General features: G+C 42.2%; 2 protein-coding genes across 7 annotated transcripts in view; one reads left to right on the top strand and one right to left on the bottom strand.

Annotated features, from left to right (window-relative positions):
- The first annotated feature begins 10,753 nt into the window (after positions 1-10,753).
- On the top strand, positions 10,754-26,244 carry gprc5ba (G protein-coupled receptor, class C, group 5, member Ba). The gene is made up of 4 exons (XM_086000837.1): positions 10,754-11,372; positions 20,151-21,178; positions 21,674-21,783; positions 24,472-26,244. The coding sequence occupies exons 2-4, from the start codon at positions 20,167-20,169 to the stop codon at positions 24,514-24,516; spliced, it is 1,167 nt and encodes a 388-aa protein (XP_085856963.1). The 5' UTR covers positions 10,754-11,372; positions 20,151-20,166; the 3' UTR covers positions 24,517-26,244.
- iqck (IQ motif containing K) overlaps positions 25,890-26,256 on the bottom strand; it is a 243,894-nt gene continuing 243,527 nt past the window's right edge. For all 6 annotated transcript variants that reach the window (XM_086000838.1, XM_086000839.1, XM_086000843.1 and 3 more), the window contains one exon: positions 25,890-26,169. In XM_086000838.1, the coding sequence (XP_085856964.1) occupies positions 26,048-26,169 (122 nt within the window). In that variant the 3' untranslated portion in view covers positions 25,890-26,047. The remainder of the gene's footprint in view (positions 26,170-26,256) is intronic.

The raw sequence follows: 26,256 nt of genomic DNA, 5'->3' as shown, positions 1-26,256 counted from the left end.
CTAATCTCAGTCATGACACTTTTATATTGGAGCTAGGGCTCCAGGAGTGCGATGCTGATACAGAGCCCCTCAACCTCAGGGTGCTGATCTCCTCTTTTTACTGCATCTGTGGCCTGCTGGAACCTGTTGGAGGGTCGCTTGGAAGAGGCCTGTAATTTCCACTCCTCTGTCAATCCTTTCACGAACCACAAAGGTCATATGCCATCAAAGGGGCAGAGCTTGTCTCTCTTGTATTATAGTCGGCCATCAGTAGAGGGAGTAGAACACAGTGATGGCACACTATTCATATTAAAACACCCTCAGGGAGGCTATAAAAATGGTTAGTATGAATATAGAAATGTCTCACTGGTGCAGTAAGAATTGCTCCAGACGTCGGGGTTAAGACCTATTGTTGGAACGGAGTAGAGGGAGCTTGTACTTATTAATAATAATAATAATAATAATAATAATAATCAACTTTATTGTCATTGTTAGTGCACAAGTGCAGTACAACGAAATGTAGGCTTGCAGCTCCCGAGAGTGTACATTTTGATTAAGACATTTAACATTCAACATTCATTTGGCTTGTAATACATAAACATAAACATAATAAAGTGCATTGGCAGATGTGCAGGCTTTAGAGTTTATTTGCAGAGTTCAATAGGATGACAGCCCTGGGAAAGAAGCTGTTCCTAAATCTGGTCATTCGGGTGCGAATGCATCTGTAGCGTCTCCCAGATGGCAGGGGGGTGAACAAACTGTGGCTGGGGTGGGTAGGGTCTTTGATGATGGTCAGTGACCTCCGTAAACAGCGTTTCTGGTAGATGTTCTCAATGGTCGGTAGCCGGGTGCCGGTAATGCGTTGGGCAGTTTTGACTACCCACTGCAGGGCTTTCCGGTCATAGGAGCTACAGCTGCCATACCACACTGTGATACAGTTCGTCAGGATGCTCTCTATTGTGCAGCGATAAAAGTTAGAGAGGATCAGGGGTGACAGGTTACATCCCTTCAGCCTCCTTAGGAAATATAGGCGCTGCTGGGCCTTCTTCACCAAAGAGGAGGTGTTGAGGGACCAGGAGAGGTCTTCCGTGATGTGGACTCCGAGGAACTTAAAGCTGTCCACCCTTTCCACCACAGCCCCATGGATGTGGATGGGGGTGTGTCTTCCACCTTTAGACTTCCTGAAGTCCACAATGATTTCCTTGGTTTTCTTGATGTTAAGGGCCAGGTTGTTATCGGCGCACCACTTCACGAGATGCTGGACCTCCTCCCTGTAGGCTGACTCATCGTTGTTGGTGATCTGGCCTACCACCGTGGTATCATCCGCAAACTTGATGATGGTGTTGGAACCATGAACAGCCACACAGTCGTGGGTGAAGAGGGAGTAGAGGAGGGGGCTCAGCACACAACCTTGTGGGGCCCCCATGTTCAGGGTCAGGGGGGGGGGGGGGGTGTGGTTACCTAATTTGACAGACTGGGGTCTGTTAGTTAGGAAGTCCAGGGTCCAGTTGCAAAGGGAAGTGTTCAGGCCAAGAGTGTGGCCAGCTTGTTGGGGACGATAGTGTTGAATGCTGAGCTGTAGTCTGTGAACAGCATTCTGATGTAGGTCTCTTTACCGTCTAAGTGTTTCAATGCAGAATGTAGAGCAGTTGTGATTGCATCCTCCGTTGATCTGTTTGCACGATAGGCAAACTGGTGTTGGTCAAGAGAGGCAGGAACACTGGCTTTGATGTGAGCCAGGACCAGTCTCTCGAAACACTTCATTATGATGGGTGTGAGTGCGACAGGTCGATAGTCGTTCAGACACGTCACAGCCGTTTGCTTTGGCACAGGAATAATGGTGGCGGTCTTGAAGCATGTAGGGACTACTGCCTGGGCCAATGACAGATTGAAGATGGCGGTGAAGACATCAGCCAGCTGATCAGCACATTCTTTGAGTACCCGTCCAGGGATGCTATCAGGTCCAGCAGCCTTACGTGTGTTCACTCCGCGTAGGACACCCCTTACGTCGTTTGTATCTAACCTGTGTTATACCTGATCTGAGGATGTTTAATGCTACCACTGGGTGCCTAAAATGAAATTTTCATAAAACTCAGCTAAAGAAAGCAAAGGACGAGGTGTGTTAGTACTGCGGAGTGAATAATTTCCCATTTCAGACAAGCTGCAGGGTGAAATCTTGATAGAAAATGCTGCGTGATATCCAAAAAATCACCAAGCATCTAACTGAATCATACCTGGTGCACTGCCTAAGATGGGAGCCTTCCAATGGTGCCCATCGTGGGCAAGCTCTTGGGTTTCCTCCCAGCTGATGCCAAGTGGTGCATTCTGCTGAAGTGAGAGTAGGACAACCCTCCCATCTTAAATGATAGGAGGACAACCCTTTCATCCGGTCAATGTGGATTGAGATACCATGGAAGATAGCTCAGTCTTAGAAAAAATATTTATTCCTTGAGATTGAAATGCTTTCAAATCTAGACCACTGCCAGTGTCTGGGTAACAAGTCAACAACAGCCTGCACATATGTTGCACACCAAGCACCTGGAATAATCTCGGCTATTGTGTATTAATGTGTTTTAAAAGCAAAAGCATAACACTCCAAACAAGAGACTGGTGGTGACCAATCCTGTTCCACCTTGAACAGAGATTTTTACTGCGTATCCAGTCTATCACCAAAACTGCATTCTTCCACCTCCAGAATGTTGCCTGCTTACTCCACAACCTCTCCCCTATCACTACTAAAATTCTAAACTATGCCTTCATCATCTCAAATCTTGACTTTTCAAATGGTCTCCTCACTAGCCTCCGACTCTCCACCATTCACATAATGTCAGTTAATCCAGAACGCCATAGCACATGTCTTCTCCTGCACACCCATCACCTTTGTCCTTGCTAAGTTGCACTGGCACCCAGGGCCCCAGTGAATTGACTTCATCTGTTTCTTCAAATCCTTCCAGGGCCTCACTCCCACGCATCATCTGAACAATACTCCTTTAGCCGCATGTCCCTGTCTGCACCTTGACCTCCTTTGACTTCAAATCACTTTTTTCTCCTATCCCTCCGTTCCACTGAATGCTGATCATTCAGTCACTACCTCACGGCACCTCTCTCCTAAAACCACTTCGTCTTATGTCCCTCTTTTCAAAAGTCTTCGAAAAACGTATTTCTTTCTTTGCACCATTTTGCCCACCCCCAAATTTTTCCTTTACCTACTTAGTGTCCACTTCTCATATCTTGTGAAGTGTTCTGAGACATTATTTAACATGATCACTACAAAAAAACAGGTTGCTGCCAATATCAGGTCTGCAGGTTATATAAATAGCATGCACATCAGGCCCTTACTGTGCTTTCTATGTGTGCCAACCCTCTGGTGTGCTGTGTGAAACCGGTTTTAATAAAACTTTTTTTAAATTTTAGTTTTGATTAAAAAAAAGTAGTCAGGACCTACAGGGTGCAACTGGTCTGTGCCTGCTGGAGGGGATGAAATCCCAATGCTCATCACTGTAAGAATTCGCAATAATTTACAGTTCTGAAGATTCATTTTTTTGATTAAAGAATCCCTGGCGATGTGCTTTTAAATTTCCAGGGATAAAAATGGCTGTCACCACATGGCCGAAGACAAAGGACAATGCTTTGTTTACAAAGCAATTGAATGCTATTAGCATTTGTTGGTATATCGAGTGGATACATCTAAACTGCAGAAGAGACTTTTGCACCTTGAATGGGAATCGTTCAAGATTTGAATGGGTTTTAAATCACCCAGCGCTGGACAATAGAGCAGTTGTATCTCCCTTTTGTTTCAGCCCAAGAAGCTCCGGAAGACACATTAATCCAGTCCAATCACTCTGAGGTAGCCAATCACAGCTTTCTCTTGTGTATTGGACCCTTTTGGGTGGGGAATTTTGCACACAGCCCTTGCAAGGCAGAACGGCAGGGGCCGCACCAGGTATAAAGATAGATGCTGGAGCTATCCTCTCTCTTACTTCGCTGGACCAAAGGTGAGCAGGGTGTTCTGAATCCTCAGAAAAGCAACCTAGTTAAGGAGTTTGGGGGATGGTGATTTAAGGGAATTGCTAAGATTGTTTAAATAACATTGTAGCCATTGTATCCCTCATTTTCGCCGTCTGCAACCCCTGTTATATAGTTTTACAATTTTACTGTGTTCGTGTGGGATAGTTTGATATTTTGATTATAGTTTCTTTTAGTTAATAAAACTTGATTTTTTCTCTCATCCAAACCACGTGTTCCGTTTTAATATCATTAATTATAAGTTCCTCCACTCAGAACTAAAGGAGGGGTAACGATTCGAAACCGCTGTTTGTAAATTGGTTTAGAGTGCAGCAGCAAAAAGACTGCTGGCCAGGTAGATTACCTTAAACCAGTTAAAAGAAGCCCCCAAACCCTTACAATGGCGACCGTGGGCAGGACTGCAGGCCGTTTTTGATATGATAAGTGGTCTGGATCTAGAGAAAGCATCAGTTATTGTCTTTCTTGCTTTCAGTCTGTGGGCAGCCCTGCGGAAGGTAGTGGCAGTGCGTAGGCTGACCTATTGGGGTATAGGTGGCTGGGTTAGGAAGGGTGTGAAGAGAGAGCAGGAGGAAAGGTTTAGGGAAGCAAAGGCAGTTTATAAGCTGGCCTGCGCCCTAAGGTTTGAGGAAGCAGATCATGGCCCCTGTAGGGCAGGGATAGAAAGCCTTAACATGGCTTTAAAGGCATCAAAGGGAATGATTTGCATGATCAGCCCGAAGGCAGGTCAGCCGGATTTTACTGGCAGCCCAAGTAGAACCATCCCACAGGCAGCACCCAGAACAGTGCTGGATTGGGAATTAGAGACCCCAAGACCGCAGCCCACAGCTCCGAGTCTTGAGGAGCTCTGGCAGCGAGGAGGGGTGGACAATGGGGTGGTAAGAGATCACCAGCAGGTCCCGCTAGGCAGGCGGGGACCAGGACCAGTGTACCCCCTCCAACAACGGAGGTACGGTCCGCCCGTGAGGAGTGAGCCTGAGAATAGGAATCCTCAGCCCACAGCAAGTTCGAGTTCACAGGCAAGCACTGTGGCTTGTGTGGGGGGAGGAGCCATTCATATTCAGAGTAAGCTGTTTAAGCCAGGGAACAGGAAAGGAGAGTTCTGGGACCCCTGTAGAGCAGGTCCGGTAGCAGAAATCCAGGACAAGGGAGGCACACAGGGGATAGTTTTGGCCCCAGGAAAAAGGCAGGTCCAAAATTCCCCATTTAAAGCCACCTGGGTGAGGGAACATAAGTTTGCTGTCCATGCAAGTTCAAGTTCACAGCCTACAAAAACAGGAACTGTGACTTGTTTCCAGGGAAGAGCAGACAAACCCAGAGAGAGATTTGCACCGGCAGGCTGCCAGGTGCATTATACAGTGCGGGCTATTTGGACATGGGGGAGAAGGTTCCCAGCCAGCTGGGACTGTGACCCAAGCTCAGGGTCCGCCAGCCAAAGTTTCCCCCATAGAGACACCCCTCAGAAGGTCTCAGCGGGTGCCCCAGCCTAAGAAAGCATGGTCACCCACTTTACAGTGGAGTAGGGCGGACTCCCGAGCCGGGGAGAAGCCAGAGAACAGAGGCCCCCACTCAACAGCCATAAGCTGCGAGGGACCAGAGACAGGAGGCAGTCCAGCTTCGCTGCAGCAATCTGCGACAGTGCCAGAGATTAGACTGGCCGTCCGGAGACGGGCGGCATTTGTATTATAGCTATGTGAGTGTATATAGCTTGCTTTAAGGTGTATTTTAAGTTTTGTTGATTTAACTAGTTTTAAGTTAAAGTTTAAAGAGTTTAAGTTTACATGTGTGCTGAATGTTTGTATTTTGGTCCGAGGTCGAGGGACCCGACCATGTCTCCACCTAAGGCAGCAGGTCAGTGAGACCTGGCTGCATGTCCTTTTAAGTTTTTGCAGGAGATTGGAAAATGAAGCAGCCATGTTCACCCAGCCCGAGATGGACATCGAATGAAGATACGGAATGTTGGGGATCACCTCGCCACTGGACGAATCCAGGAGACCCCGCAGCGGACTTCGGGAAAAACCGGACAGAGTCCGGAGGAACTTGCCTACTCCTACTACGGGGAGGAGATGGCCCCAGCTGGGTGGGGCACGGCCCCCAACCCAGCACTATCCTGACCGAAGTTCACTTGCGGGAGACCTCGCTGTCGAGGAGTCACGATGGGGAAGCGCGGGCGCCTTGTGATAGGGACGCGTTCCCCGGGGGTGGGTGGTGATGGCCCGGGAAGATTGTACAGAGGAGGGGGAGACCCAAGAGTCGCGTGGGTGCGGTCGGGGGAGGGAGGAACTCACCCGGGGGCCCACGGGCAAAGAGGATAACTGTGGCTGGGAAGGATGAGTGGGTGGCCGGATCAGTGTGGGGCCAGGGAGAGCCGCCACACAGGCACCCATCATTTTCTGCAGCCAGTCGAGGGAAGACGGGAGGGGGAGGGACTGGGAGTCATGAGATCCCATACTCCCCGGTCTCGGTCTGTGCCAAGGTATTTAAACGTGAGGGGTACCCCGCCTCCACAAAGGGACAAGGGAACGGTTCAGGGCTGGTGGAGCAGGCTGGTCGGTAAATCCATTCTGCCTGTTATAAAGTTTAAGATGATCAAAGGGGGGTGGAAGGTACTTTTACTGCCCGAGTGGGAGGAGCAATGCCCACTCGAATTTCGCGACCCATCATTGGCACTTGATGATCGGGGTTCATTTAAGCATGTTGTTTAATGATTTTTTGTATTTTGTGTTACAGCTCCAAGTTGAGCAGAGGCGTAGGACCCTCTCCGTGCTTGGGATCGTTTTGATTACATTGTGTAACTAAGATTGCAACATTTTGTAATAACTTATGATGTAAAAAAGTGATTGTAAATTTGGTTTACACTGTATAATTTTACAAGAGTGTAGGGGTATGAGACCCCTTATTGAAAACTGAAGTATCTGTAAGATGTCAACCGTACCATGGTTTTTTTTTCTTGAATTAAAGGGGAATAGACGGGACGGGGATCAGTGGCAGATAGCTATTAGGTAAATACAGAGGATGGTTGTTTGTGGGGGGGTCAGAAATTATTGCTCATTTCTTCAAGAGGATACTACAAGCAAGCTGGAAGTATCCAAGGGCGGACTGTAAGAATTCGCAATAATTTACAGTTCTGAAGATTCATTTTTTTGATTAAAGAATCCCTGGCGATGTGCTTTTAAATTTCCAGGGATAAAAATGGCTGTCGCCACATGGCCGAAGACAAAGGACAATGCTTTGTTTACAAAGCAATTGAATGCTATTAGCATTTGTTTGTATATCGAGTGGATACATCTAAACTGCAGAAGAGACTTTTGCACCTTGAATGGGAATCGTTCAAGATTTGAATGGGTTTTAAATCACCCAGCACTGGACAATAGAGCAGTTGTATCTCCCTTTTGTTTCAGCCCAGGAAGCTCCGGAAGACACATTAATCCAGTCCAACCACTCTGAGGTAGCCAATCACAGCTTTCTCTTGTGTATTGGACCCTTTTGGGTGGGGAATTTTGCACACAGCCCTTGCAAGGCAGAATGGCAGTGGCCGCACCAGGTATAAAGATAGATGCTGAAGCTATCTCTCTCTCTCTTACTTCGCTGGACCAAAGGTGAGCAGGGTGTTCTGACTCCTCAGAAAAGCAACCTAGTTAAGGAGTTTGGGGGATGGTGATTTAAGGGAATTGCTAAGATTGTTTAAATAACATTGTAGCCATTGTATCCCTCGTTTTCGCCATCTGCAACCCCCGTTATATAGTTTTACAATTTTACTGTGTTCGTGTGGGATAGTTTGATATTTTGATTATAGTTTCTTTTAGTTAATAAAACTTGATTTTTTCTCTCATCCAAACTACGTGTCTGTTTTAATATCAATAATTATAAGCCCTGCAGTCAGAACTGGAAGGTGGGGTAGCGATTCGAAACCGCTGTTATAAAATTGGTTTTATTGGAACTTTAAACCAGTTTAAAGAAGCCCCAAACCCTTACATCACATTCTCATGTGGAGTGTGGTGCTTTCATCTTAAATGGTCCTCTTGTGTTTGAGGGCTATCTTTGGCTGCTTGTTTCAACGTGTGGATTAGCCATTGTCTTTTGTTAACTGTCAGTTTTGATCTTTTGAAGAGGAGAAAGCACTTTCCTTTCTTTGTGTAGCTAATTTTAGAATATAAATGCCATTGCAGAATTGCCTCTCCGACCAGTTGAATGTTAAATATAAATAAATATCTGTAATTATTTCCCGCACTGAACTATAACTTCAGTAATAAAATATTATTAGACAGAGAGGTTTTTTTTCCCCCTTTACCTTCTTTTTCCTTTCAAGATTTTTCTTTTGAAAATGTTTTGGTCTCTGTTTTTACAGGTTTGTGAGGATTTCATTCATTTTCCACGCCAAAGGACTCTGACACGAATATGCGAATCTCACCCGCTCCCTGTTGATTTTGGAGTGTTGTGTTCTGTGCTGACATGGATTGGATAAACGTCTGTTGTCATAGACCTGATTATACAAAGTGTGCTCTATCATGCATTGGTACTGAGGAAACAGCCTTCCAGTCACAAAAACACCCATCGACCATTACCCTTTGTTTCCTGCCACTGAGCCAATTTTTGATCCAACTTGCCACATTCTCTTAGATTCCATGGACATTTACTTTTCTGACCAGTCTGCCGTATGGGACCTTGTCAAAAGCCTTGCTAAAATCCATGTAGACTGCATCAAATACTCTACCCTCATCGACGCTCCTTGTTACCTCCTGAAAAAATTCAATCAAGTTAGTCAGACACGACCTTCCCTTAACAAATCCATGTTGACTGTCCTTGATTAATCCATGCCTTTCTAACTAACGATTAATACTGTCCCTCAGAATTACTTCCAACAATTTGCCCACCACTGAGGTTAGTCTGACTGGCCTGTAATTACGCAGTCTATCCCTTTCTCCCTTTTTAAACAACGGTACAACATTAGCAGTTCTCCGGCACCACACCTGCAGCCAGAGAGGATTGGAAAATGATGGTCAGAGCCTCCGCTATTTCCTCCCTTGCTTCTCTTAATAGCCTAGGATACATTTCATCCTGGCCTGCCGAATTATCTACTTTCAAAGAAAGTAAACCCCTTAATATTTCCTCTCTCACTATGTTTATCTCATCTAATATTTCACACTCCTCCTCAACTACAATGTCTGCATCGTCCCCCTTTTTTGTGAAGACATATGCAAAGTATTCATTAAGAACTATAGCCACGTCTTCCACCTCCACACGCAAGCTTCCTTTTTGGTCTCTAATAGGCCCTACTCTTTCTTTAGTTATCCTCTTGCTCTTTATGTATTTATAAAACATCTTTGGGTTTTCCTTGATTTTACTTCCGAATATTTTTTCATGCCCTCTCTTTGCTTTCCTAATTTCCTTTTTAATTTCCCCCCTGCACTTTCTATACTCCTCTAGACTTTCTGCAGTATTGAGCACTTGGTATCTGACATAAGCTTCCCTTTTTTTCCTTACCCTGCCCTGTATACTCCTTGACATCCAGGGTCTCTAGATTTGGGTGTCCCACCCTTTTTCTTTGTGGGAACATATTTGCTCTGAGCCCTCACTATCTCCTCCTTGAATGTCTCCCACTGCTCTGACACTGACTTACCTTGAAGTAGCTGTTTCCAGTCCACTTTTGCTAAATCACATCTCAGCTTAGTAAAATTGGCCTTTCCCCAATCGAGAACTTTTACTCCTGGTCTATTTTTGTCCTTTTCCATAACTACCCTAAATCTAACTGAATTGATCACTACCACCAATATGCTCTCCCACTGATAACCCTTCCACCCGCCCAGCTTCATTCCCTAAAACTAAGTCCAGAACCGCCCCCTCTCTTGTTGGGCTTGCTACGTTCTGGCTAAAAAAAAAGTTCTCCTGAATGCATTTTAAGAATTCTGCGCCCTCGATACCTTTTACACTGATTCTATCCCAGTTAATGATAGGGTAGTTGAAATCCCCGACTATTACGGCCCATTCTGGAGGAGGCAAACCAATTACCACAAAATAGATAGGTACAAACACGAAATTCAAATTAACATTTTATAAGGAGGATGAACGATCCCCAAAAAAGTGAGAAATTATAATAAAAAATGGCTTGCTTAAACAATATATTAGCATCTTAAACAAAAGAACCTTGTTTTTAATGGCAGTTTTGAAGAAGGAACAACAGGGGGCAGCATTGTTTAACTAGGCTTGCTGCAGTGCAGATTTTATATAAAATAATAATAAAAGGCATTCGATCCTCACGGACTCCGAGTTGTATTAAAATATATTATAAGCAACAACATTTATTTTTCCAACTTGCGCAGTTTTGTTTACAAATTGGAATGTGAGCCGTCCGTTACCGTGAAAGATTGATTGTGAGATTTAATCATTAATAATAGTGTCGTTTTGTTCACAAGACAGATATAATTGCTTTCCTGATAATGAACGCAAGATCTGCGGCTGCTTAAGGACGGTGATAGCATTTCTTTTGAGATGGAACATAAACGCACGGACCCTTCTCGGTCATTTCTGAATGCGTTGTGTAAATATACAGGCTCCATTCTGGCAGTTCTTTGTTCACGTTTGGTTTCTCACAGAGCACCGGACGGCGGTGTGAACCTATCATTTTAGTTTTCGGGTGAGGATTTTTAAAATATATTATTTAGGAGGTGTCGCCACAGGACTGAAACGGGCCGTTTAAAAAAAAGTGCTACAATTAAAACAATTTGTTGGTGGTGGTTTCGTCCGGTTGGTGGTGACCCGAGGGAGGGATGATCAGAGATTTCGGAGGCCGCGACTGTTTGGAATAGTTTGGAAATAGATAAACACAAATGGTGCGCAACGCTTGCAAAAAAAAAAGTGGGAAAGTTTTGGGAATGAGAGGGAGAATGGGCCAGCCTGCCTCAGCCCGTCACATTGTAACAGGACACGCTACAGTGTCGCGCAGCAGCTGAAACTGTTACACACACACACACAGAGACACTTGGAAATTCTGCAAACGAGTTTGGGAATTGCTGGTTAATGTTGTTCGGCAGCCATTTCTCCCCCCACCAACATTAAAGTTGGTCTCTTGCGCCAGTTGGACGGTCCTGGTGCAGGACGTGCGATTTGTCAGTTTCACATGGCAGTGTGGTTGACGTCAGGGGTGTAATTGCAAGAGGGAGCAGCGAGCGCTGGCTGCATTCGCCGACTGGAGGGGCTCCGCACCAGCACCGCCCAGCCCAGCTTCTCCCGCACCCGAGCGGCGGGGCTTGTACCAGGTCACCACCGGAGGATCAGCCCGCACCACCGTGCGCAGCGAGCGAGCGACTTGTTTCAATCTCTGCACCGCACTTTTTAACATCGGAGTCCCCGTGAAATCTGGATTGCTTGAGGTGCGTTCTTTGGGTGGGGGGTTTTGCGGGCAAATTGGATTGTTCTTTTGTTGGTTTTTTGTTGTATTTAAAACTGTTTTTTGGAAGTAACTATTAACCCAATACTGTGCGAGGTTTTTTTGTTGTATGAAAGAACCGATGTGCGCGCACTGACTGAGAAACTTGCAGGCGCCCGCTGTAGAAATGGAAGATTTTAAATGGTTTTTTTTGTGCAGAGCTGTGAAATGCAAAATGTTGAATTAATCGGAGAAATTACAGCAGCAACGTTGTCATTTTCACCGGGATCCCAGCTACTTATTTTTTTGTTTATCGACCGTGCAGATAGCATGTTAAAAGGTATTGGAGTCGATGTTTATAATGACTATTTTCGTAGGTTCTTGTGTTTTAACACAATTTCACCTGTTTGCAATTTTCAATGCGCGGCATTCTCGCCGTGTTGACATTTTCACAGCGGCCCCTTTGGTGCTGACGAGCGAGGGGCGATATTAAGTCAAATCGAAAATAGTTCGATCTTGTGGGGTGGGTGGGAAACACAATTCCATCAACACACGAAATGATTCGATGTTAGAGGAAGGAATCGTGTAATGTACAGGTACTGTTTGCCATCAAGCAAAACCCAACGTGTGTGTGTCTGGATCAGGTTCACTGTTTTGCCCGCTGTGCGCTCACACATGTAGCAGCGACACGGGCCTTTCATTAGGGTCAGTCACACATCACTGGAGCACGGATGTGGATTCAGTTGCTCTGCCAGCGGCACACATCGGGCGCTGATGGCTCCATCAGGCTTGAACTGGACGAGATTGCGCTCTGAAATCTGTGCGCCGGTTGTCTGTCCCACAGTAGGTGCACATTTAGCATCTTTCATTATGCCCGGGGAATGAGATGCCTCATTGTTGAGATATTTTGATCGGGCTTTCAGCTGTCGCTGCTAATTTTACACCGGGGCAGTTCATAGCGGAATGACATTGCGTGGCTATCGAGCTGGCAATGATTTCTCGGGTCAATTTCGGATTGAAATATGTTTTTCTCAGGGAAATATCAGAATGACGGGCGCTCGCTCAATGTATTTGTTATGGATTTCCTTGTTTTAAAAAACATTTACGACCATTCGTTCAGGATATTAATACCACCTTTTTAGATACATTTTAATCGTTTAAATCTCGCATTTCCGATACTATAATGCAGAAAAATGGCGTTAAAAACTGCAGCTTATAATGGAATATATTATGATCGTCTCATGTAGTCATTTTTTAACCCTTTGACTCTGGGTTTTCGTAGAATCATACAGCACAGAAGGAGGCCATTCGGCCCATTGTGCCTGTGCCGGCTCTTTGAAAGAGCGATCTAATTAGCCTCATTCCCCTGCTCTTTCCCCCTTGGCCTTCAAATTTTTCCTTTTCGAGTATACACCCTATTCCCTTTCAAAAGTAACGATTGGATTATCTTCCACCACCCTTTCAGGTAGTGCATTCCAGATCATCATAACTGCATTTTAAACTAACTTTGCTCTATGTTGGGACAGCTTCAGCCTAGTCCAAAATAGCGAGGACCCAGAGGCCACACTCTTCACCAACCGATGCAAATTGACAATCGCATTCTTTTTATAAGGAAGACTTGTGTAAGAACGGGAATTGTCACAGTGATAAGGTGCTCTTCTGTAGTTGATGTTAAGACATGAAAGCTGACATTTCTGTGTGAGGTGGAACAAACTGAGAAAGATGGATTTATTGTTTTCATTTTTAGTAACAACTGCCGCAGCAAAATGCCCCCATCACATCCCAAGGATCAACTGAGAGGAAAGTTATTTGTTTGGTTATTAATTTTTTCACCCCCTCCCCATCAGGATGCACCAGTACTAACGATCTTTTAACATGTCTTTGAGCAGCTAATGAGCCATTTGACCCCCATAAATTGAAAACTCTTAAGAATCCAGCTGTGAAGTGCATAGTCCTGATAAAAATATCTCAGTGACAGGACTGAAAAGCCTACATTAGTGATAAGGTCTGCAAGTGCTGGTAAGCACAGTAAATGCAACAAATGTAGTCAGTATCAGCCCTGGCTCAGTGGGCAGCACTCTCACCCATCAGGTTGTGGGTTCAAGTCCCACTCCAGGCACTTGAGCGCAAAAGTCTAGGCTGACACTCCAGTGCAGTACTGAGGAGGTGCTGTCTTTGGGATGAGACATTAAACCGAGACCCTGTCTGCTCTCTCAGGTGGATGTAAAAGATCCCACAACTATTTCGAAGAAGAGCAGGGGAGTTATCCCCAGTGTCCTGGCCAATATTTATCTCTCAATCAACATCACTAAAAAAAAAACAGATGACCTGGTCATTATCACATTGCTGTTTGTGGGAGCTTGCCGAGTGCAAATTGGCTGCCGCGTTTCCTACATTACAACAGTGATTCCACTTCAAAAAGTAATTCATTTGGCTGTAAAGCGCTTTGGGAGTTCCTGAGGACATGAAAGGTGCTATATAAATGCAAGTCTTTTTTCTTTTCAATGTGAATAGTGCCAGCCTTGGCTTGGTGGTAGCACTCTCTCTTCTCTGAGTCAGAAGGTAATGGGTTCCAGTCCCACTCCAAAGGTATGAGCAGCTAATCCTGGCTGATATCACAATATCTACTTCCACCTCCACAATTTCCGCCTGTCTCCGCCCCTGCCTCAACCCATCACCGGCTGAAACCCTCGTCCATGCTTTTGTTACCTCCAGATCCAACTATTCCAATAGCTCATCCAAAACTCTGCTGCCCATACCCTAACTCTCACCACGTCCTGTTCGCCCGTCACCCCTGTGCTCACTGCCCTACTTTGGCTCTTGGTCCACCAATGTCGTGATTATAAAATTCTCATCCTTTTTTTCAAATCGCTCCATGACTTTGCCCCTCCCTATCTCTGTAGCCTCCTACAGCCCACCAAGAACTCTGTGTTCTTCCAACTCTGGTCTTTTGTGCATCCTCCACTTCCTTTGTTTCGCCATTGGTGGCCGTGCCTTCAGACGTCTAGCCCCTTAGCCCCGGAATTCTCTCCTCAAACGTGTTCACCTCTCCAGCTCTCCTCTCCTCCTTTAAGACACTGCTTAAAACGCACCTCTTTGACCAAGCATTTGGACACCTGTCCTAATGTCTCCGTGTCAATGTCCTTTTCTGATTACTCTTTGGGACCTTTTTACTACATTAAAGGTGCTATATAAATGCAAGTTGTTGTTGATATCCAGTGCAGTACTGAAGGAGCAGATATGAGATCCAATGGCACATTTTGAAGAGCAATGAGTGCTCTCAGTATCTTTGCCAATCTATCTCCCTCAACGAAGAGATTATCTGGTCATTTATTTTCATGCTGCTTGAGGGACCTTGTGTGTAAGTTGGCTGTTCCAATTGCCTGCATTACTGCAAAAAATAACTAACTAGCTGTAATGTGCTTTGGGATGACCTGAGGATATGAAAGGTGCTGTGTCATATTTTTGGATGGGGTGGGGGAGAAGGATAAGGGTGTGGGGTGGTCAAAGCCACCCCTCTCCCAGGTCACAAAGGATGAAGCATGGTAATATGAACACTATCTCCATGATTCTGAGGACCTGGCAGAAATACATAGCAACACCAGTAGCAGCTGCAATAGGTCGCAGGCACAGGAGAAGCATCTCTCCATGAATATCTTACGAATGTGCCAGCCACTACTATGTATGTTGAGGCAAAACTCCCAAGATGCATTTGTACCCTGCTTTATTACCATTGGAGAAAGGATACAGGCAGGTGTGCAGAGGGACAGAAGCTATATGCATGCTTGGGGATTCTGAAGCCTCCTAGATGCCAGCTATGCTATGGTCATGCAGATCAGTGTGGAATTGAGGAGCCCTCAGACAGTGGCATGCATGTAGCATAAGTACACTCATGACAGTTCTATGCCATTAAGTAGCCCTGCACAAATGGCAATAGGTGCTGGCTCAAAGTACTGAACCCACAACGAGTATGGCACTAGGAACCTCTGGCATGATGCAGCCCCATACAGGACTTTCTGTATTGCCTGCTGCTCTGCAGTTGGTTATCAATCAATACTTCTAAATTTGGAGAAGAGCTTGGGGCACGTTCAAACCCATCACAGATGTTCACGATAATTTAGCTGTAAATGCAGAATCAAAGCCTGTTAACTGTGTACACTGCTAGTGCTGCATGATATAACTTCAATATAATTCAGTCTACTGTTCCTTCATTGTTCTGAAAATAAAGCATCTGTTGTCCAAAAGCAAAACAAATATGTGTACACGGCATTAATTAAATGGGGATAGTAAATAAAAAGTTCCATTCAGTTGCAGAGCAGAGTGGAAGAACAGGGTAATGAGGCTGTTGTGCATCATTTATTGCCCATCCCTAGTTGCCCTTGAGTAGCTGGTGGTGAGCCACTGCCTTGAACCATTGCAGTCCATGTGTTGAGGGTACTCCCACAGTGCTGGTAGGTAGAGTTCCAGGATTTTGACCCAGCAACGATGCAGGAACGGCGATATATGTCCAAATAAGTATGGTGGGGAACTTGGACGTGTACCTAACAGATATCTGCTCAATGCCTAGTAGCATCTGTTCTCTACTAGGTAATGGGAGTTGTGCAAAGAAATCAGCCGTGGTTATCCTAATACATAGCTCATGGAGCCAGATATCCATCCTTCCATTTCTTTCAAAAAGCTTTGTTACGTTTGATTCTCTGATTTAAAAGTATTATGCATACTCCATGTATCTTTTTCACCTGGAATTATGCATAATTTCTTAGTGTTTGCATATCATTTATATGTGGTTTGAATGTTCGTCTTCCCTATTTGGGTATGCTATACGTCAGTGAGTACCTGAGTGGCTATATTTATATAGTCAGTGATGTCTCATAAGTTGGGGAAGACAGCAATTTTTTTTTCAACATGCTGTTGCTGTTTCTGGCTCTCTTTGAGATGTGTGTAGGAATATAGGATTCAGTAACATCCAGTAGAATGGTACACCACAATGGTAAATGGAGTTGAGGTACAGATCAGCCAGGATCTAATTGAATGTTGGAATAGGCTCGAGGGGCTGAATGGCCTACTCCTGTTCCTATTTTATTAATGCAGTTAACTTGAGATGTCTCGTGTCTCAATAGTTCAGGGCAATGGTGACTTTCACTGCCACTGGTAATACAGTGTGGATGGTTGATTGCCCCTGTGTTTATGGATCAGATGGCGCAGCTTCTCCAGTGAGCTTGAGTATTTCAGGTATTGCTTCTCAGTCTTGGCAAGTTAGCTGATTCTATTGATATGTACTCTGTTCTCCTGGACCTCCTTCTCCTTTTCCTCCTCCAATATACTGCCACCCCCTCCCCCAATAGGAACAGGAGTAGACCATTCAGCCCCCAAGTCTGTTCCATCATTCAATGAGATCATGGTTGATCTGTATCTTAACTCCATCTACCCACCTTGGTTCCATAACCCTTAATACCCTATTTGAAATTTGAAATTTTTAATTGACCCAACCGCAAAAGCTTTTTAGGGAGAGAGTTCCAGATTTCCACTATCCTTTGTGTGAAGAAGTGCTTCCTGACATTGCCCTGAACAGCTCTAATTTTAAGGTTATTTAAAATTATGAAGGGATTTGATAGGGTAGATGTAGAGAAGATGTCCCTTGTCTTCTCTCACCACAGGAAATAGTTTCTAGTTATCTACCCTATCAACTCCTTTAATCATCTTAAACACCTCAATTAGACCAGCCCTTAATCTTCTTTACTCAAGGGAATACAAGCCTAGTCGATGCAACCTATCCTCATAATTTAACCCTTTTAGCCCAGGTATCATTTTGGTGACTCTGCGTTGCACCCACTCCAAGGTCAATATTACACAGAATTTACAGCACAGAAACAGGCCATTCAGCCAGCTGGGCTTTGCCAGTGTTTATGCTCCACACGTGCCTCCTCCCACCCTACTTCATCTAACTCAATCAGCATAACCTTCTATTCCTCTCTTCCTCATGTACTTATCTAGCTTTACCTTAAATGCATCTATGCTATTCGCCTCAACTACATAGGGTCGCGAATTCCACATTTTAACCATGCCCTGGTAAAGTTTCTCCTGAATCCTTTATTGGATTTATTAGTGACTATCTTATATTTATGGCTCTTAGTTTTGGTCTCCCCCACAAGTTGAAACCTCTTCTCTATGTCTACCCTATCAAACCCCTTCATAATTTTAAAGACCTCTATAGGTCACCCCCAGCCTTCTCTTTTCCAGAGAGAAAGGCCTCCTGAGGTGTGGTGCCCAGAACTGAACGCAGTACTCTACATGGAGTCTAACCAGAGCTTTACATAACTGTAGCATAACTTCTGCTCCTTTTGTATTCCAGGCCCCTTGAGATAAAGGCCAAATTTCCATCAGGCTTTGTAATTATTTTTTGTACCTGTCCACTTGCTTTTAGTGATTTTTGTCATGCTGTAGTGCTGTGTGCTGTTAACTGCTGTCCTGTTACTTGGAGCCTGTTGACTTAATTCTCCTCACTAATGCCATGATGAGCTGGAGTTTTAAAAACTTCCCTTTGACTGTGCTTTCACAGCTACAGAATGCGATGAGTTCCTCTTTAGAGGCTTTCAGCATAGCCTTTAATAAGCTCTACATTAGACCTCTTTTTAAAAAAAATTGTGCTGTTTTTGAAGGCTGCAAATATTCAGAGCAGGCCTAAATGCACATTCTTGAAAATAGAACATGCAAACAAACCATGGACCATTGGACTGAATAGAATTATGGCATACACAGTACAACTGAAATATTGGGTTCTGGTGTTGGGGAAAATAAAACCACACACAGCCAAATGGGCTATAGATTGGGTTTCATTAGTTCTCAATTACAATACACTGTTATTTTTGGATCGATACTAATAGTATGTACTGAAAATGATTATGTAACTACCCAATGATACTTGATAGTTACCTGTAGATCAAGTATACAGATCACAGACCTCGTCTTTTTAACAAAGGACTCAGCTTTTGCATCATCCTACTTCTATTATGAACATTTAGAGAAAACTTTTTAAAATAAATATGTTGTAGATTCCATGAGATGCTTGTTTGTGTTACTAACCTTGGAAACCAGTATACATAAGTTAATTATAGGCTTCCAGTTTCAGTGCCTTCTTATATTGCTGAAGTGGCTTTTGGACTCATTGTATTCTCAAAAACAAATTGTACTCATCATTTAAACTGTGGCTCTACAGCCACGACAAAAGTTAATCTTCAAGTATTAAACCTCTTGAACCTCACTTCCTATTAAAAATTATTTTATATAACCACCAGTGCTTCAGATCAGACGCACATCATTGCTTATATTTATATAGCTCTAAAATCCCTGTACTGTGGAATACAAGCCTTCAATCTGATGCACGTAGTCATTCCAATGATGGCACTAGTCACAAGCCTGACTGACAGAGCAGCTTTTGTGTAAGTTATTCCCCCTCATCCGGTATTATTTTTCTTTCTTTCCTCCTCTCTGTTCTGCTGAAGGCTCTTGTTCGGCCATAATAATACAGGTGATTGCAAGCCTCTTCCTGATCTGTGCGGTTCAGTAACACACCATGTCCTGTATTTGTATTGCATCAGATTTTGAAATCCTGAGATTTTTAAGAAACTTGCAGTGCAAATATTTTAGAAATGAAAATTCAAGCAAATTTATGAAAACCATTTTGTGCAGTAAACAATTGCAAATCTGAAAGAGTTTGGAACTAAATAGCTACCTTATTTATTGTTTAATGCTTGATTATTCTTTAAGTATCTCCAATGTAATTGCAATAATTTGCAAATAGCTTTATTTGTTTAAATTGCAGCCTTTTCCACTTCTGATCAACTTGCTAATTTATACAGAATTAAAGTGATAAAAAGGCAAACTGCTTCCTCTGCAATAGAGAAAACATTGCACTTCATTGCTGGTTTTGATTAATTTATTTTGGTGTGTATTTGAAATGTTAGCAATTGCAGAAAGTACCTTTCCAGTTGAAATGTGAATTCGCAGATACAAGACTTGGTTCTGTAGGGCACTGGGCAGATTTTCCTTCTCTTTGATCTTAAAGGATCGCTTGAGAGGAAATTTGATCTCACACCTGTAACGGAGGCTGCCTGAGTTTCTGCCCATTAAATGAACAAAAAAATCAGGTGAGCTCTATTATAGGTGCGCACAACTTTCCTCTCTGTGTTCTGCGAAGCTGATCTTTTACACCGAAGCATGAGAGGAAGATCTACCTTTTAAGTCCACCTCATTTTGATCAATTGGAAGCAACAATTTCATTGATAGGAAATTTACTTTCTTGTGTGTGCAACATACTGTGTATAAATGAGCCTGATCTTGTGGCCAGGTTCCATGCTTTTTGAACGTTGATCAACTAGAGGTTCCTACCTCTAATTAATTTTAAAATGTCTACTCTTGCTCCTATCTGTTTCAGCCCTCTAAAATTGACTCCTCGCTGTTCTACAATATTACACTATAAAATTAAAGGTATTAATCTCCCTGCTGTGCAATGTGCAGCTTTCAGTACAACGAATTGCATTCCCATAAAATAAATGGAGTTGAGAATAGTTCCAGTGAGTATTGTTTAGAATGCCTTTGTTTGAATCTGTTTCAACAACTAAGGAATAGCAGTGTTGTCCAATTCAAATGTTAGCCTCTTCACAAATAATGCAAATCAGCAAAGCCTTACATTTGCAGCTTTCACTAGATCATAAAGAAAATACTGTGCAATGTAGCTATGCCTAGAATTGATTGTGTGCCTTTTCCCTTATTTCTTTTCCAGAATTTACTTAGGCAATATGAAAACACTTTCGGCTGCTTCATTCATTCTTCTCTCGGTGATTAATTATGGATCATCTCAGAACTCGAGCAATCCTATTCCAGACAGAGGCTGCGGATTAAACCTCCTTCCTCACTACCTGAACCTGTGCAGTCTGGATGTAATCTGGGGAATAGTTGTGGAGGCGGTAGCAGGCGCAGGAGTGCTAACTGCATTCTTATTGATGCTGATTCTTCTGGTGAAGTTACCGTTTATTAAAGACAAAGAAAAGAAGAGTCCTTTGGGAATCCAGTTCCTGTTCTTGTTTGGCACGCTCGGGTTATTTGGACTGTCATTTGCATTTATTATACCAGAAGATGAAAGAACATGTCCCACAAGAAGATTCTTATGGGGAGTTCTGTTTGCGCTTTGCTTTTCATGCTTGCTGGCGCAGGCATGGAGACTACGTCAGCTGGTTCAGCATGGCAAAGGCCCATCTGGATGGCTGTTGGCTGGCATTGCAGTCTGTCTCATGCTAGTTCAAGTTATAATTGCAGTGGAATGGTTGATCCTAACTATTGTCAGAGATCAAAAATCTGCTTGCAAATATGAGCAGATGGACTTTGTCATGGCATCGATTTATGTTATGTTCCTGATGGCTGTTACCTTTTTGCTTTCCTTCTTGACCTTGTGTGGAAAGTTCAAGAAATGGAAGAAGAATGGAGCTGGCATTATTTTAACCATGTTCTTTTCCATCTTGATTTGGGTTGCATGGATTGCCATGTACCTTTATGGCAACGGAGAACTGAAAAAACGACCTTTGTGGGATGACCCTGCTCTCTCCATTGCACTCGTTTCTAATGGATGGGTGTTTCTTATTTTTCATGCTATCCCAGAAGTCCATTGTTCAATTATCCCATCGAAACAAAACACACCAGATTACTTTGATGCAGTTCAGCCAAGAATACGTGAGACTAACTTTGAAGAAGAATTGCAACTTCCACGTACATACATGGAAAATAAGGCTTTCTCTTTGGATGAATCTGGGGCAGGTAAGCACAAACTTTGGTACTTGTGCCAAAGTTTGATTCATTGATAAACACTGTTGAGCTCAGGTTTGTTCTTGCAGTATTTGCCTCCTATTCTTTCCTCCACCCCTTCTTCCCTAACCAAAAGGAAATGCATGGTTTGCTGTGTAACACATATAGATAACAGGACTTGACTCAGTCCATTATTACTGCAAGAAATTAAGGGGTCTGGGTACTATTGAAAGTAGTCGCTAGCATGGACTCTATAGGCTTATTAACCAGAAAATGTTTTTGGTCTTATTAAAATATTAATTAATATAAGCCAACATAGTTGGTTCCTATTGATTCAGTGACGCTTTGGCTAGAAAGCTTTTTCTATGTTGTATTTTTTCTACTTAAATGTATAAGACAAAACACGGAAATATTCAAGTTTGAAATTTGGTTGTATTATTATTGTGCTGGTTTTATAGTACTGTGCAAAATTTTATCTCTCCTATCTTTTTCCATTCAACCACATAGCCTATAAATCTGGATTTCGCAATGGGAGTCTGGGACATAGACCCAACATTCAACTTCGGAGCAATGTTTACCAACCCACTGAAATGGCAGTTGTACTTAATGGTGGAAATGTAAGTTTTAAAACAAATCAATTTGTTGAACCTTTGAATTTTACACTCTCTCCTACAGTATTTTGACTTCTGTTGGAAAACTTGTGATTTAGCTTAAAGTTCTAAATGTTGTGGAGGGAAAAGTGGAGAAATTATACTAGTTTATAAGTTGATACAAAAGGATATCGACAGTATTCATCTTTTGAAGTTAAGTAGATTGCTACAAAAGTATTTTCATAATTCCAATATTTGGACAATTATTGGGTAAAAGCAAATTCTTTTAAAAGAGAAACTGATACTTTGAAATAGGTTAGACTATATCTTTATATAATGTGCAATATAATTATACAACTTTTTAATGGAAGTTATAATCTCATCGAATTTTGCAGATGTTGTTGCTCTTTAAAATCCTGATGTCCTTCAGTGGATGGATCATTTGAGCCTTCACCATCAGAGAGGGAGTTAAAATAAGCTACTATTTTATAGGCGCTCAAGTTAGTATCTATAAAGAGTCTCTGGCTTTAAATGCACCATCTTCCCCAGCTGCCAACTCGAGCTGAGTCAGAGACTGTGAAATCCCGTTGTCCTCCTCTACCTGAGCTCAGCTTCCTCCCCCACATCTAATATTTTTTGTATAGATAAAGTTGACTACTCAATTTTTTTTAAACTTTTTTTTTAATCTGGAGAAAATGCTTGGCTTCTAAAGACCATGGGTGATTTACTCATAATTGAATTGAACTTCTCTGCCATTAAGAATTTTTTTCTTTTTCATGAGGACTAAACTTACTAAAATGAGTAAATTCATTTATTGGGCAATTTGGAAACTTTAAAATGGCATTTTTTTGGATTGTGAAATGCAAGCTCTTGTGAGCTGTTTGTATTCTGTACAAATGGTTTATAGTTACTTTTCATTAGAGTAATCATAAAGAGTGCTTTTCAGAGGCGTGGATGTCTTCCCTTTGACATATACATAACCAATATATTGGCCCAGAAATTCCGTTCGGAAAAATCTCCGCCTAGACCGGATGGCTCCCGGGAGGCGCAGAGTTCTGTTGCTGTGCCTCTTCAAACTGCTGGTGTGCAGTGCACGTGTATCCCAGGGGCGGAGGCAGTTCACAGCGTCCCTGGGATCACGTGGGCCATGGGGAGCCAATCAGAGCAGGGAATCTCCATTCATAGATTTGACAGGAAGACATGTCAAATCTATGAATAGAGATCACCCCCATAACATAAGTAAAACTTCAAATACATTTTTTAAAAAACATCACATTTTTAAAATGACCATAAATTAACTATTTTAAGCAAAAATTTAAATTTTTGAAAAAAATAATTAAAGTTTTTAACGGGGCTAAAAATAAACTTACCTTTCTTTAAAGTATTTTAAAATGATAAATCAGTGGAAAAAATATATTTTTTTACTTTCTTCAACTCTTAACCTGCTTTTACAGGCACAAGAATTGTAAGTGTTTTCTGCGGGCGGAGGGTCTCCAAAAAATGGAACTCTCCACCCGCAGAGGCCCTGCTCCAGGGCAGGCGTCCGATCTGTCAAGAGCTTTCTTGACAGATCAGAAATGCTGGTTTCCAGCGCATGCGCAGTGCATGCCTGAAACCGGCATTTCCGATGTCCCTATGAGTGAGTACACAGCATGTACTCACCCGTAGGGATCGGAATTTCTGCCTCATTGGGTCAGATTTTTTTGTAGCAGGGCATCTAACGGCTAGTTAGACTTGCTCCTGCACCTTTTTAGCTCAAAAAAACTTTCGCCCACAAAGTTGCTGAAAGTGCGAGCTGATAACAGTGCAGCGAGGGAAACAGGCCGTCTGGGACCTGAGTGAACAGGATATCTCCTTAACCAATAAGATTTAAGGATTGGGAAATAAACAGTGGAAGGATTGAGAAAGGGCGAATTAAAGGGGTGAATTCAATATCAAATCAGGTACAGAAAGAGAAATAAAGAGAGGGAAATAAATATTGGATTAAGAGAGAGAGAAAAGGAGACAAAGGAAAAGTAAGAAAAAAAAATTAAAATTTGACATTTGTAAAATCTCCCTGAAAAATTCAAAATCTGAAGGAATGAGACTCCACACTTGTAATAGTTAATTTTCAGTGCCAGAGAGGTTGACTGCAGTAATTAACAATAATCACATCGCTAAAAATGTTCTTGCACTTGTGATTACTAGCCCTAAATATCTGTGGTGGGTGTAGTTCATACCTACCGTGCAAATACAGCAACTTCATGACATTTAATGCAGGTCAATGGTGAGACAGACAGCGACATACCATTTTTGCGAATCTAAAAGCTGAGCAGCGCAACTTTTGGATATTTGCATTTATCCGTGCATCTATTCCTCACCTGAAGTTGCTGCATCATTTATGCATAAATAACGGCAAGTGCCATTAGCCTCACTGTTATTTTGACAGCAAAATCTGGCCCAGTGTGTTTCAATATTTGTTTGCAGATATTATCTTTAACCGCATTTATGCAACTGTATGATGCTATTCACTCAACTGCCAATTAAACTACATTCTATTAATAAAAATGAGTGCAAAAATTATACTTTTAATGCTAAACTGAGATTTCCAACCATCTATTGCAGATTGTAACTATAATTTAGATACAAGAATTACCACCATTTTTTAAACAAATTGGGATCACTTACCAAAATTAACTTCAGACTAGTACCCATAATTTTTCACTTATTTTTCAGATCCCATCTGCTCCTCCAAGTTATGCAGGAAGACACCTTTGGTGAAGGCTAAACTATTTTAAGTCATAAGCAAATTCCAGCAGTTCAATGGACAAAAATCAATACAAATGATGAAGCTCGTGGTAATAACACAAGTAGGAGCTGCTTTGGAGCCCAATTAAATGGGAATTTATTATAAACTGATAACTTTTTATAGGATGTACAGTGAAGCTTGTAGGGTGTACATACAAAGTACTTTTTTTCTTTTAGAGCCACAAGTCTTTAGATGAAAGCAGCGCCAGAATGATACTGAAGAGAACCTTTGTGGCTCTGGAGCATTTTTGTGTTGATGTACATATAGGGATTGCATTACATTTAATAAATTATGGCAATGTGTAACTTTCAATATTGCTTCATTTCTGCAAAACCAATATCTAGTAGATATTTCATTGAAACTCCCTGGAGGAGATGGGGATAATTTGTTTATCTTTGATATGGTTTTATTGCAGCGTTAGTAATGTATGTAATTAGTGGAGAAGAGTTCATTGCAACAGAGCAGTAACTTTGGTATTTTTAATTGTTTGTGCATTCCATATTATCCAACAGAAAAGCCGTAATGTAAATTGGTGTGGCAATCTACGGTTCTTTGAAATGTAGTTTGTTCTAGACATGACTAAACAGTAATGTTTTTCTTTTGCAATGAAGATTCAGTTTGTGGTGCATGTGTACTGTATACTGAAAGCAAGTGAGATATGAAAGTTTTAATAATTAAAACACTAGTATGCTTTGTATGCAATAAGTTTTGTTAATGCCATACTTGTAGTTAAAATAGTGGAACAAAAAATTGCTAGTAAAGTGCAGATTTTGTAAGCTTGTATAAACCTCATCCTCAATTACTACATTTATCCACCTTTTAAAAACTTTACTTTTGTAAATTGTCAACATGCCAAACACCTTGCAGCTACAAGTTGAAGTCCCATTTGGCTCATCAACTGGCAAAACCACATTTTTGTGTGTACTGTAAATTTAAAAAAAAATCTAAGACTGCACAGTATACATGCCTGTGGCTTTAAACTCCTTGATTGGGAGTACATTGCTCTGTTACAGCTTTATAGATATGATGATTCACAGAAACCAAGTATTTTTTGTAGTTTGCTCTTTCACTTTAATGCTACAAAGCCTGATATTTTAGCTTAATGCCTGTCTTTGGTACAACAGCAGATTTTATTTATAGCTAAACTACTGCTCAATCTTTTGACAAGTCTATGAAATATTGTGCTTTTTCTAAAACCAATTCCATGAAATTTTTGCGCATACGCACCGTGATTTTACAAGGTATCTAATGAAGACAATCAATCTGTGCAAATTCTAGATTTTGTGTGTGTATATATATATATGTGTGTGTGTGTGATATAGACACGTCACATGTTGACAGAATATAAAGCATGTGCAAAAGTTTTATTTTCAAAATGCTATTAAAATAAATAACATTACTATATTTACTTAGTGTCAAATCTCCTATTGTTTGATTTGAAATGCAGAACAAAATTTAATACAGACTAATTTTAATTGGAGAACAAAAGACAATTAAGTGCCATTAATTACAAGCTTCTCTGATGTGCAGCATTAGATCGTGTGCGGTGGGTGGGGACTCTTCAACAGACACTTCTTCAGAAGGGCTGGACAAAGACTCTTCAACTTCCTCCATTTTCTGTCCAACTATATATAAAATAAAACAAGTTAATCAGTCATCATTTCTGTGGAATAAAGTTTTATATCAAACTTGTTAGTAAAGATTATGGTTTC

Source organism: Somniosus microcephalus, chromosome 11, assembly GCF_052327205.1.
Source record: "Somniosus microcephalus isolate GS21.2 chromosome 11, FLI_Smic_1.0, whole genome shotgun sequence".
Lineage (NCBI taxonomy): Eukaryota > Metazoa > Chordata > Chondrichthyes > Squaliformes > Somniosidae > Somniosus > Somniosus microcephalus.
Note: the sequence above shows the minus strand (reverse complement) of the source record. Positions and strands in the feature narration are given on the sequence as shown.

Coding starts and splice junctions, on each gene's coding strand:
- gprc5ba (XM_086000837.1), top strand. CDS start 20,167: ATGAAAACACTTTCGGCTGCTTCATTCATTCTTCTCTCGGTGATTAAT. Junction 21,179..21,673: donor TTTGGATGAATCTGGGGCAG/GTAAGCACAAAC, acceptor TCAACCACATAG/CCTATAAATCTGGATTTCGC. Junction 21,784..24,471: donor TTGTACTTAATGGTGGAAAT/GTAAGTTTTAAA, acceptor CTTATTTTTCAG/ATCCCATCTGCTCCTCCAAG.